Source organism: Herpailurus yagouaroundi, unplaced genomic scaffold, assembly GCF_014898765.1.
Source record: "Herpailurus yagouaroundi ecotype Mexico unplaced genomic scaffold, PumYag 140, whole genome shotgun sequence".
Lineage (NCBI taxonomy): Eukaryota > Metazoa > Chordata > Mammalia > Carnivora > Felidae > Herpailurus > Herpailurus yagouaroundi.
In genome coordinates, this window is record NW_024412395.1 from 71616111 (window position 1) to 71629776 (window position 13666).

The 13666-nt window shown below is 37.8% G+C and overlaps 1 protein-coding gene across 2 annotated transcripts in view; it reads right to left on the minus strand.

Annotated features, from left to right (window-relative positions):
* TMEFF2 (transmembrane protein with EGF like and two follistatin like domains 2) overlaps positions 1–13666 on the minus strand; it is a 232074-nt gene that overhangs the window by 91509 nt on the left and 126899 nt on the right. For both annotated transcript variants that reach the window (XM_040475703.1, XM_040475704.1), the window contains exon 5: positions 8149–8245. In XM_040475703.1, the coding sequence (XP_040331637.1) occupies positions 8149–8245 (97 nt within the window). The remainder of the gene's footprint in view (positions 1–8148; positions 8246–13666) is intronic.

The window sequence follows — 13666 nt, forward strand, 5'->3', positions numbered from 1 at the left end:
ATACGTCTGTTCTTTGCAACGTTATACCTAATAACCTCCTCTAATTGGGCATATATAGTCATGACATCCTCCACAGATAATTCAATGCTTCCATGAAGAACAAACAAAACAAAACGAAGGAAAGCCATCCAGTCTCTAAGGAAATGTATGTACATAGTGAGAAAGAAAATACTTCAAGGTCATCATAGACAATGTGGACCTGCTCATGGTGGATTTCCTCACTTAAGTCTTTGTTTTCATATTCTATTTCAAGACAAAAGATATGAAATTCAGTATATGTGTGTGTATATACATAATGTATACTACACATGCACCCACTCAATTCATCCCATTAAATATATGAGAAGACAGTGAGTGGTGGCCTCTTGAGTCAGTCTGTTGGGGTTCAAATCCTAGCTCTTCCGCTTACTGTCTGGCTTTGGGCAGTTTGTGTAGCCACTCTGTGCCTCAGTTTCCTTTCTTGAAAATGGAAAATATTAACGCATCTAACTTCATGAGATTATGAGAAGGATTAAATAGCTCCATAATATTTTGGAAATATTAATACTGGATTAATAATTTTGGAAATATTAATAATGGAAAAATGTTAATGCATCTAACTTCATGAGATTATGAGGATTAAATAGCTCCATAAGCGTAAACGTTATGATGGCGGCTGCCATATGGGAAACAAACTTTTGGAAGTTCGGTCATATTTTGATAACTATGCGAATCATACTTTCATGTCTGAGACTGGGGCGTTACAGTGGGACGCGAGAAGATGGAATAGGTGTTCTCTAATTCTAGCGGGGAGCAATCTTTGACTCGGTGTATACTAGAAACTGAGACTCAGACAAGTCTAGAGGAAATTGAGAATGAGAGCTTGATGAACGAACACCAAAAGTAAGGCAAACCCCATTAGCAGGGTAGAGTCCAAAAACAAGATTCAAACAGCAAGTAAAAAGAGACATAAGTAACAAAAACAGTTAAATTAGTGGTAGAAATACACGTACTTAGGAATTTTGTTCCTTTGTTCTGCTTTCGTGCAGTATTTCATTATTTTTATATAAAACGTAAGTTACATGATTTATATTGCACAAGCTAAATAAAAATGATTAAAAGCATATAAAACATATGTGAAAGTTTAGAATACTTTATTCCTATTTTTTCTGGTAGTCCACACCAGATTTATGTTTGTATCTGTTACACCATAATTAAGTTTCATCAATCATTATGTGATAGCATAGCTGTGGCATAGTTACTGAGAAAAATTCAAAAGAACTTAGGTGAAAAATTTCAAAAGAACTTAGGGGAAAATCTAATTCCTTTTGAAGGAGCCCAGTATCACAGAAGACCTGAGGTAAGCCATTGTTTTAAAGACCATGGCTTATTTGCAAATTTCAATTTTATTTATTTAAAAAAAAATTTTTTAACGTTTATTCATTTTTGAGAGAGAGAGAGACAGAGCATGAATGGGGGAAGGTCAGACAGAGAGGGAGACACAGAATCTGAAACAAGCTCCAGGCTCTGAGCTGTCAGCACAGAGCCCGACACGGGGCTCGAACTCACTGACCGTGAGATCATGACCTGAGCCGAAGTCGGACGCCCAACCGACTGAGCCACCCAGGCGCCCCTCAATTTTATTTTTTAAGTTTCACTTTTCACAAAGTATAATGTTCCATTTTTGGTGGGTGGGTTAGTTGTTCATTTGTTGTTTGTTTTCTGAGATTGCCTGTTGTTCATTTGAAGTGGCATTGTTATTCATTTATCTCTCAAAGTGACAAAATGTTAGATTCAGTTTGCAGATTTATTACTGGCAGCTACTACAGAAGGAAGTTTCGGTCACAGATCAGGTGTTTGTTGGCACAGATCATTGTATAGACCATGTAACAAATACTAGTCCTTTTTAACTCCAATTGCATTCTAAATTTTATTTCTTTGTGTGGAATTAAAAAAACACAAGTTATTTTTTTTCTTGATTAAGATAACTGGAGGAATGCATAATAAGAAAGAAATGAAATCAAACGAACTTTTACATTTGTCTATGGATTTGCTAAAAATGTCTGCATTTCCCCTCGGAATTGTGGGAATGGAAATAGGTGTGTTACCCCAAATCAAGAGCTGCATATTTTAGTCTCTGGAAAAATTTTCTGGGCAAATGGAGGCATTGAAGGAAAGAGATTTGTCTTTACTCTTCAGTCTCCACCCATCTACACAAACAGAAAATACGATGGCAGTTTTCAGAGGTGACCGCACTGCCTTCAAGGTGGAGGAGAAGAGACGATTTGAGGGAGGCAATATCCCAAGTCCACGAAACTTGAGATTGGAGAGGTTTTCTCATAAAGTCATATTTATATCCAACAAAAACCTTGGATTTTTCAAGAGCAGACCTATTTTTATTTTTTTTATGTGTGTTTTTATTCTCTCCATGAGTAAATTCATTAGAAGTCAGTCCTAGTTATGGTAAGCACATTTACAGCTCTGAGGCAAGAGAGCAAAGGAAATCAATAAAAGGGAAACACCCTGAGAGGAGCCTGAATGAACTCTTGAATCACTAAGATTTTGTGACTAATCAGCATCCTCTTCTTGAAATATCCTGTATACAATCCTAACTGATCTTTTTACTTCGTAGAAAACAACTGGAAACTTTCCAAATGTAACACAATCTTTTTGTTCATTTGTTGACCGGTAGTAGTTTTAAAAGAAATCATTTTCTGTATTCTCCTCAGAGGTGTCTTAATTTTCCCTTTCAAACTCGTAATCCAAAAGCACTAAAGTCAGCAGGACCTAATGCCTAATTTGCTACTATGTATGGTGAAATCTAGTGCCAACGATCATCCACGGCCATTGTCCTGCTTCAAATATTCATGATTCTCCACAGTCCAAAATGCATTAAAGGTGGGAATGATGCCAACAACACACAGTCATCCTAGTGACAAGGAGCCTTCTCAGATCAAAGAAGCAAGATGTTAAGGACTTCAAACTAAACTGTCTTTGTAAGAGACACTCACAAAAGCAACGTCAAAGCCCACACCCTCAGTTATGGAACGCCAATGACATAAGAAAAACAGAGATGCTCATTCAGTTTCTCTGAGCTCATTTTACTGCAACTACTTTGCTTTTTCCCTTTCTTCCCATTGCAGTCAAACTCAAGGATGCTATACAGTAAAACTGGAACACATTATCAATGCTTTCAAAGACAAAATGAATGACTACTGAGGAATTAATAGAATTTTAGTCAATAAGATTTTGCCAGTGGAGCCTGAGGAGCATGTAGAGTGGGATACAAAAGCAAAGTTAAAATGGAAATAGGAGCTAGAAAGCATACACACGAAGCAAATACACATAATTTAAGTTGCCCCTTTATATCATTTGTCACGAGCCACATCTGCTTTTACACCTGTGCTCCCTTCCTTGATCTATGCTGACACCCTGAAAATGTTAGGCAGGCAGCCAATTTCTTACCCAGTCATTCCTATGATCAGACTCAGCTATCAACTTGCTTTTTTCTTATATTAAATCAAGTATCAACCCCGGGGCTCTGAACTACTTCTGACTGACAGGACCAACAGAAAGTTCTAGGCTAATTACTTCTTAGGAATAGTTCCCAGTGCAAAGAGAGTTACCATTGACCTACTTTGGACTTACAGAAATAATTTATCAGGTAAGATAATTAAGGGAATATAAACCTGTTTCTAAAACGAACCAAGTATCAGAAGTATTTGTTGAAATTATAAGTTGGTATTCCCAGTGCTATCAGATTGGCTTTATTACTCTGCAATGAGTCAATTTTCTTATGTTTGACTTATTTATAAGCTATTCTTTTTCTTTATAAATTATATTTGGCAGGAGGCATTTGAGAGTCTCTTTGATGTATAAACATATTAGTTTTGACTTTTTTCAGTCTGGATATTAAGAGAAACAATCTTTTAAGCCCTTCTTTCCTTCCCCTCTTAACCCCTTCCCCATAAGCAAATTTACACATCCCTTTGCACAGGTGTTCCATTTGTTGGAAGTCCATCCTAAACAAAGGGATGCCCCGATATGAGAGTGGATATATCTGTGCTGTGGACCACTTCCCATGTGGACTTTTAATTCCCTCTTTTGGAAGCTTAATTGTTTCCTACCCTATAGGAAAATTACTGTAACTGAAGAATCTTCTGTAGCAATGGTGGTTCTCTGCTATTGAGAAAATCTTCGGGTCTCTAGAGTCTTGATGTTGTCCATAAGAAGAAGGAAAAGGCAAGAGAAAAACCTTGAAATGAAATCATAGAATGTACGTGAGGGGTGTATATGAGCTTATAAACCATCTGTTTTTCTCAAAGGCATTAAAATGTAATGTCTTTAGTATCACGGTTTATCAATGCCATTCTCTAATTATTATTAGTTCTCTTCCTCTATTTTCTCCATGTCCAGCGTGACTTGTTTTTGTTTTTTTAATTTTTTAACGTTTATTTATTTTTGGAAGACAGAGAGACAGAGTGTAAGCAGGGGAGGGGCAGAGAGAGAGAGAGAAAGAGACACAGAATCTGAAGCAGGCTCCAGGCTCTGAGCTGTTAGCACAGAGCCCGATGCGGGGCTTGAACCCACAAAGTGGGGGATCATGAGCTGGGCTGAAGTTGGACACTTAACAGACTCAGGCGCCCCCAGCGTGACTTGTTTAACTCCAAAACTCATCTGTGAAAAGATCAAGTGATTGTGATTGATTGTAACTGACCAACCGGCTTTTTAATTCTAACAAAGATATGTCCTCATTTGGCAAGTACCTAAGCATTTTTGGATAACTAGACTTAGTTTCTCTGATGAAATATAAAATATTAATTTCTTAGGCCAGGGTTAAAGAAAGACCAGGAATTAATTTCTCATCTTTGTTCCCATATCACAAATACAGTAATAATTATTCACATCTTGTTAATTACTTCATAACGCAGGATTGAGGAAATTTGCATGTATAAAACGGTGGGTTTAGTTAGTATCAAAGGCAAAAATAAAATTGAACACTGAGTTGTACTCCTTGTTGCCACACAGCATATGCAATACGTTATGTTTGCGAGAGGACCTGGCCATGGTTTCATCTAAAATCAACAGCACATCAAAACTCCCCTGCTTCAGTTGACCAGTACGACTCAGATCACTCCCCAACTGCCTTCTGTTGTACTTTATAGCCTCTTTCCTTCCATGCCTATTTAACTTCATTTATCGCTTTATTCTGGCGTCCTTCAGCTGTTCCCAATCTGCCCTTCATGGTCATAACTAAATACAAAATGTTAACATACAAAGGTATTTATGTAAATGAAAATCAATACGCTTATCACTTTCAGCACCATTCCTTCTTGCTTACATTGGACATTTTAAGTACATTTTATTTAAATGCTAACAACTTTTCATTCTTGCCTGGGAAGTATAATGATCTTCTTGGCTCCCTGCCCCCTGCATCCCTCTAATCTTCACAGCTATAGCCACTTAGCCCCATCTGGAGGTTCAGCTTTATTCCGCATTTTGGAACTAATCTTGTCTCTAGGCTGGGGGCGTACAAGATGTCCTAGCCAAAAGCTAACTGATTCAGCATCCAGTCAGCCTTGCTGCTGATTTCATTCTGACCTTGTAATTTATTTCTGAGATCTAGACGCTCGTCTCAGCCCCTTGTAACCAAGGCTTGGCTTTCTACACCAGTTCCGGCAAGTGGGTATCTATCCAGTCTTGCCCGGATCTGTCTCTCTTTTCCTGATTGATAACCAATTCCTTGATCGCTGAAGTTCTGCTTTGTCCTTCTTGTTCCCTTTGTATAACTGGGTTTCCTTTTCTTAGCTCCAGTTGCATGGCTGGGACCTATGACCTCCTGCTGAATTTTTCGGATGCCACCAGCCCTGTGTGTATCTGCTCATTCCACCTGCCCTCATACCATAGATTGGAACTTTTGCTAGAATACCAGGAGTGACACTGCTTGCCTGGACATTTTCCCACTGCCTGCTGCAGGCATCTCCCTTGTCACCAGCTTGAATCCTGCAGGTCTTGAGTCACTACATCTAAGCTGCCTGCAATCTGGCTATTTTCTTGTTGCAGACATGGCAGGAAAGAAATATTATTTTAATTGCATCTTTGGCTGAATTGTTAGGCTAACACCCTCTAGTTACTTTCACCTCACCTCTTCATTGTGGACTGCCACTTAAACGCTTCAAAACTCAGTTTCCTCTTTGTAAAGGGAAAGGATGGTGGAATTTACCCCTAGGGTTAAAGATAAGCGACAAGAAAAAGTATACAGATGGATCAAACCCATAGTGAGCAACCAGTAGCTTTTAGCGGCTATTCATATCGTTTCTTAAATCTTTGCATCTGCAAAGGAAACTATGTTACCTAAAGATGACCACTGAAGAGACGAGAAACCAGGGGAATGGAAATTCTAAGAAAAAATTAGGAACCCGTGTGAATTTTTTTTAAGTAAAATAATTGACAGCAAGATAATTAACAGCTTTAAAAATGATGTTGAACTACAGATGCAGTCACCAGGAAACATTAAAAATGTAATGTTTAAAGGATGTCTTTCCTATCAGTGTGTCTCAATATATATAATGGCTATGACTATATAGAGTCCAAAAGCACTGAGAGAGCAAAATGATTCTTTGAGTCAGTCATTTATTTTAAAGCAGTGTTTCATAGTCATTTGGGGGAGTTTTAGATAAGTAAAAATTTAAGCCCTACTTCTCTGAAATTCTGATTTATTAGTTTTGGGGTGGAACAAAAGAATTAGTGTGTCTAAAAAGTTTCCAGAGTAACTGTGATGATCAGCCAGGTTTGGGAACGATAAATTCATTAGCCATTAAGATGCCCAAAATGCTCTTAAGAAATTACACATTTATTTCCCTCAAGGCGGTCAAACCAGTACATAAGCTCTCACCTGGCTGCTAGCTGCCCATTGGTGAGAAATGTTTGGCAGGTATGGAAAACTCTACTGCTGTCTGCATTTATTAGTGGGTGGCTAATTCACCTGGCTACAGAGTCTACCTGTAAGTACCTGATTAGTTTACCCTAAGAACTCCAGTTTGCTCTGTTGGAATCCACCACTTAATCCTCATTCAAAAAAACTGTAAATATTTTAAGTGCAGGCTGTTTCACTCTTGCCAAAATTATCTTGCCTTCAGTTTTTTTCTTCTTGTTCTTTGGATGAGTGGCTCCCTCCACCCACAAAAGTTTGATCCAAAGTATTGTTGTTTGCCTCCAGCTCTACTGAGATAGAGTTGCCATATAACATTGTATAAATTTAAGATGCGCACGTGTTTGATATGCTTATATATTGCAATATGATTACCACCATACTGTTAGTAACGCCTCCATCACGTGACACAACCACCATTTCTTTTTTTTGCGATAAGAACATTTAAGATTTACTCTCTTTGCCACCTTGATCGAAATGATTGTTAACTCCTCTAGACAAACACAGTCTGCACAATGAAGACAACAAAGGGCACTTGGCTGTTTTCCTGAAGGTATGTGTATAAGTGATGGGGGAACCCTGCCTCTTTCCACTATCACACCACAAAGACCTCACGCTGAACTTTGGGTTGCTCCCTTTGGGGATGATTTAGGCAGGAGTAATACATGTGGATGCCCCAGAGGACTAACATTTTGGGACTCATTCAAAATAATGAATATTGTTCATTATTTGTTCAACATGTTTCCAGAAGGAGTCGAGTATTGTTTGGATGAAGGGAGAAGTTGATCCTAGAGAGAAGCCCAGAAATCATTCTTTGCTTTACTGTCTTCTTAATTTGGCTATGGGTGCGCATATGCAGAACCCTTCAATTCTCTGCAATTACTCAGATCCACCATCTTAGAAAGCAGATTAGCAACCATCCATTGTTTATTGACCATGGTTCCTAAGAAACGTCCTGATAAGTATGATTTTTCTATCCATCTTTTAACATTGACAGTATTTGGGGGTCTAAAAGGTATCTTAGCGTATCGTATCAAGTAACGAACGTTCTTAACAGCTGCCTGGCTAGTCCAGCTCTTAATTCAGCCTCAGAAATTCCTTGCTCTTATTATAGCCCTTAATTTCACCCTTAGGAACTGGATTGGAAAACGTGCTGAAAATGTCTTTTAGGAAATGGTCGAGGGAATAAAAAGAAATTATTGTCATGATTTGTTTAAAGAATAAAAAGAACGCATTACCAGACATCCTCAGCGTCTTCATCACATTCTGCACCAAACTGGCAGATATCACAGGTGGAAGTCTCCTTTTGACTGGTTTCTCCTGAGCCTTCATGAACTGGAGAGCAGAAAAAAGGAAACAAAAAGAATTCCCATAAGTATGCTTACTACCCACACTCGAAGACTATTTTATCAAGGCTACTTTTCCAAAAGACCAGTTTGCTTTTTGGGCCTTCAAAGAATGTCTTATTCACCTCTTTTCTTCCCTAAATTTAGGGGAAACTCTAGCAATAATATGCAGCCATTGCTATGTAATAAACACTTGAGGTTCTTACAAACAAAATGAAACAACAAACAAGAGGTTTAGTGGATTTGTCAAAAAGACTTGGTTAATAAGTAGACCATATGAGTTATTAATTAAAAGGGATTTAGATTGTTACTTGCCTAGAGGAAATATCTCGTGTTTACTTTACAAACAATACTTTGCATTTTCTCTTTCCTAAATTATAAATCTTTTTCATTCAAAGACTTTTATACATAATTAAAAACATTTAAAAGGGCAGTCTTGACTTATTAGATATGTCTTCTCTCTTTTTTTTTTTTTTTGCAAAATGTTTAGTACTTATAAGGAAAATATGTTGATTATAAGTTTGTAGAAAAAAGCTTTGAGCTGGTTTATACAGTAATTTCTTGAATCTTATATAAATATTGCACAGAGCCCATCACAGTGATTTCCTCCAGGAGGATTATGAACATATATTTCATTTAAAAAATACATATTCTCATTGATGAAAATTATTCATATTGGTCTTTTTTTCTCCCATAAATTACAAGTATAAAATATGCAATATATAACTTAATTACAAAATTAACTTTTCAAAATCAGGACACAGTCATGTAAGTTGCACTCAAATATTTTGACTCCAAGGAATGAAAATCTGAGCAACACTTTTGAGATGATGGATTACTATTTATCCAGTTAAAAAAATATACAGTTGAAAGTAAAAATAGTTTTGGTTATAGATGACAAATTGCAATAACCTAACTACTTTATTCTGTGGACAGATCATATACTTAAAAAAAAAAAAAACAGACGTAAATCAAGAGGATCTTTCTGTTTTAAACATTTTTGTTTTTATTTTATTTTTGAGAGAGATGGAGACAATGCAAGTTGGGCAGAGGCAGAGAGAAGAGAGAGAATCCCAAGCAGGCCGGGCACTGGCAGCACAGAGCCAGAAGTGGGACTTCAACCCACGAAGGTGTGAGATCATGACCTGAGCTGAAACCAAGAGTTGGGCGCTTAACTGACCGAACCACCCAGGTGCCCCATAAATCAAGAGGATCTTTAAAAGTGCACTTCTGGGGTGCCTGGGTGGCTCAGTCGGTTAAGCGGCTGACTTCAGCTCAGGTCACGATCTCGCGGTCCCTGAGTTCGAGCCCCGCCTCAGGCTCTGGGCTGATGGCTCAGAGCCTGGAGCCTGCTTCCGATTCTGTGTCTCCCTCTCTCTCTGCCCCTCCCCCGTTCATGCTCTGTCTCTCTCTGTCTCAAAAATAAATAAAGGTTAAAAAAAAATTTAAAAAAAATAAATAAAAGTGCACTTCTGCAAAACGTTAACTATTTTCAATAGAAAAAGAAACTAAGCAATTAAGTATGGAAATTTCTCCAATCTTTATGGACCCTAATAAGATCACATTGTCTTTAACAAAGACAGAATGTATTAAGAAGCACACGGAAACTAACAAATCCAATCCTACTTATTTTGTTTTAATATGATATTTTCCTCATTTATTCTCTAATAGCAAGAGAGTTTTTAACATTTACAAAAGCAGAGGACTTTATTCCTCGCTTTTCTTTAATTTACTGCTGTGCACGTGATTTGATTTACCAAAAAAAAAAAAAAAAAAGACAGGAAGATATCTGAAAGAGTTCACTGTTTTATAGTTTTTTTCAGGAAAGGTAGAAATATTTAGTTTTTCCAAAGCAACTTTTCTTCCCCCTCTGTTTTTGATGGTTTGCACTCACATTTCAAAAGAATTATGAATTAAAGAGACAAGTTCAATTACAAAAGTATGGAGGGTATAGTTTTAAATTTGGAAGACTTGAGAAAAGGTATTCCTCCCCAGAAAGAAGAAGGAATTTTAGACTTCTTTTAGATAGAATAGACAGCAGTTATTATCCACTCTATTACTTTAATACAGTGGACCATGGGGATAAGAAGGAAGCTGTGGTCTCTCCTCAGGAGAGAACGAACAGCTGCGGCCTCTTTATTACTTTCTTATTATTAATGCAACACAGAAGCTGCTAATGGGAGAGAGCCTTTTAGTGTTAGCAAGATTAGCAGCTTCCAGACTAAAACGTCCCACCACTCAGGAAACATACGAACGCAACGGGAAGGTCCTTAATGAGCAGTTACGGCCACTTAGGGGCAGCTCCGTTTTCTTTGGCAGTTGAGATCCGAGGTTACGGATCTACTGGAAGTAATCTAGGGGATGGGTTGTGCTAACTCAGCAGAACCACTACTAATATTTCTACTCGAAGTCATGTTTCATTTCTATAAACGGACGGTTATTGGTAGAATGAAGATGTCTGCAAATTCTCCCATACGGATTAAGCGGCCAATTCAGAAGTAGCAGTGGCAATGCCTCCATCAATAAATATTCAGGGAATAAAGTGATTGTATTTGAAGTCATCCACAATGAAAACTAAAGTCACATCGCTCCATATTACCTGAAGCATAGGCTTGCACCTTTGTAATAAATTGGTACGTGGTTTTCATTGAAGCAAGCAGACGAGTGGTTATTAAATAGGGTGGGGCTCAGAAGCTCTGGTAGATTTTGTTCATTTATTTTAGTTTTTGGCATAACTGCCTAGGATATCCTTGTAGACACTGGAGTTGTAGCCTTGATGCCTGGATACGTATATTCTAAAAAACGGACCATCCCTGCTTAAGAATCTCTGCCCTAGGCAAGAAGACTTTGTCCCGAGCATTCTCTCTTTGCGTTGTTGAGCACAGGACTTGTGACGCATTAAAGTCCACAGGGAGCATCCGGAGGTTTGATTAAAATGCAGGTTCTGATTCGGTAGGTGCGAGGTTATGCTTTTCTTACAAGCTCCCACAGGCCGATGCTCTGGGTCCACAGACCACATTCTGGGTAGCAAGGGTAGCACTGTGTTTTTCAACCCACAATCCATAATTTATTAGCGGGTAGTGAAAAGGTAGTGGGTCACTTACCAGAGTTTTTGTAAACATGAGAGAGAATATACCAGAATAGAAAACACTGAGTGCATCTCGTTTAGCAAGTATAGGTTTTATTTTACAACACTGTTTTAGTTATCCGTATGTACATCTACACAGAGCTGCAATATAAATTTCATTTCTTACTAAAGGTCACAGTCATAAAAGCCTGAAAACCACTGATTTAGCACACGGTAGATGCTCAGTAAATGTGTATCGAATTGGACTATTTCTTCTTCCCGTTCTTTCTACGTTGTCAGAAATGAGAAGGGTCAGTGCTTCATCATTTGCATTCGTCCACTGATTACATGGGAGTAAAAGTCATTTATTCTAAAGTATTAGTTCAACTATGCATTTGCATTTTAATCCTTTTATTTTGTGAGGTAAAAATCATTATTTCCCTGTATTCTGTAGAAACTTAGATTTCAGCAACTGACTGAGGGAAATGTGAGGGGTGAAGGAGGCAGTGCTCCTACAAGCATGTTTTATCAATTGTGCAGCCCTGTAGTTAGCCCTGTTTTCATCCCTGGAGATCCTGAATTGGGGGATTATAAGAGATAACCAAATCACTTCTCTCTCAATTCTCCTTGCCCCTGGTGGTTTCATCTGGAGGTTACCAAAGTTCGTTTATCACCACCTTGTTCTGGCCCAACACAGGTCTTCACATTGGATGCGCCTGCTGGGCCATATTCTCTTCCTGACTCACTGTAGTGTCTCCTGGGTCTCTTGCTAGCCTAACCTGTGTTATGCCATGTCTGAAAACATCACGAAATAATAACGTTCAAACAGTTATTCAATGTCACTTATTTTGTCAAAAATTGCACTAACATTTATATTCATTGAAATGCTCAGATCTTAAGTGTATCTTTCAATCAGTTTTGGGGAATGCCCATCAAGACAAGGAACAACTCTGTCATCCCAGAAGGTTCCTTTGTGCCCCCTTCCCAGCCATCATCCTACCTCCACTCTGTCTCTAAATAAGGCAGATCAGTGATCTGATTTCTGTCACCGCGGAAACCTGTTTTAACTATTCTAGAAAATCACATCAGGGGAATCACACAGTACTTAATTATTGTGCTCACCTTTGTCACTCAGCATCATAGTTTTTGAGGTTAATTCAGGTAGCAATGTGTATCAGCAGTTTATTTCTCTTTATTGCTTGGTATTCAGTTAAATGAATATATCAAAATGTACCATTTTCTTGTGGCAAAACATGGTTGTTTTCAGTCACTAGCTGGAAACAATAACTGAGTATTTATTAATCAAGCTGGTAAAAGACTTTTTGCACACGTTAGTTTTTACATCTCTTGGACAACTGAGTGTCAAGTACAAATTATTCTTGTTTCTCTTTTTTATTCTCAAGTTGCAGGAATCTTGAATATATTTAGGTTTCAATTTTTGTCAGATGTGAACGCTGTCAGAAGTCGTGAGGTAGAGGCTGAGGTTCTTTGTTTTTCCCCTATGGACAGGGTTTTTTCCTCTTGACCTGTGTATGTAGTGAAATATGCTGATTGATCTTCATGTTAAGCCAACCTCCCATTGTTGGGATAAGTCCAGCTTAATCCTTTTATATAATGCTGGATTTCATTTAATGATATTTTGTTCAATTTTTAAAAATCTGTGTTCATAGGATATACTGGCAGTGATTTTCTTCCCTTATATTGTTCTTGTTTGGTCTTAGTATCAGGAATAAAACTGTCTCATGATATGAATTGAAAGTTTTCCCACTTTCTCTATTTTAAGAAAGTTTGTGTATGACGATACTATCATTTGACTTCGCTATACAAGGCTATTTACATTTTCTATTTATTGATTTCTGCCCTTATGCTTATTATTTCCTTTCTGCCATACAGTCAGGGTTTACTTTATTATTTTTCTTTTCTTTTTTAAAATATTTATTTATTTTGAGGGGGAGAGAGAGAGAGAGAGAGAGAGAGAGAGAGAGAGAATCCCAAGCAAGCTCTACACTGTCAGTGCAGAGCCCAATGCAGGGCTCAATCCCATGAATCCTGAGATCATGACCTGGGCAGAAACCAAGAGCCAAACATTCAACTGACTGAGCCACTCAGACACCCCTATTGTATTTCTAGTTTCTCAAAATGGAAGCTTGATTTTCTACCTTTAATATTTCCTAAGATAGTCATTTAAATCTATAAATTTCCTTCTAAAGACTGTTTTAGCTGCATCCCATGAATATGGATATATTGTGTTTTCATGTATTTATGTTCAAAATATATATTGTAATATCCTTTGGGTTTTTTCCCCTCTGGTCCATGGATTATTTTAGTAAGTGTGTTTTTAAC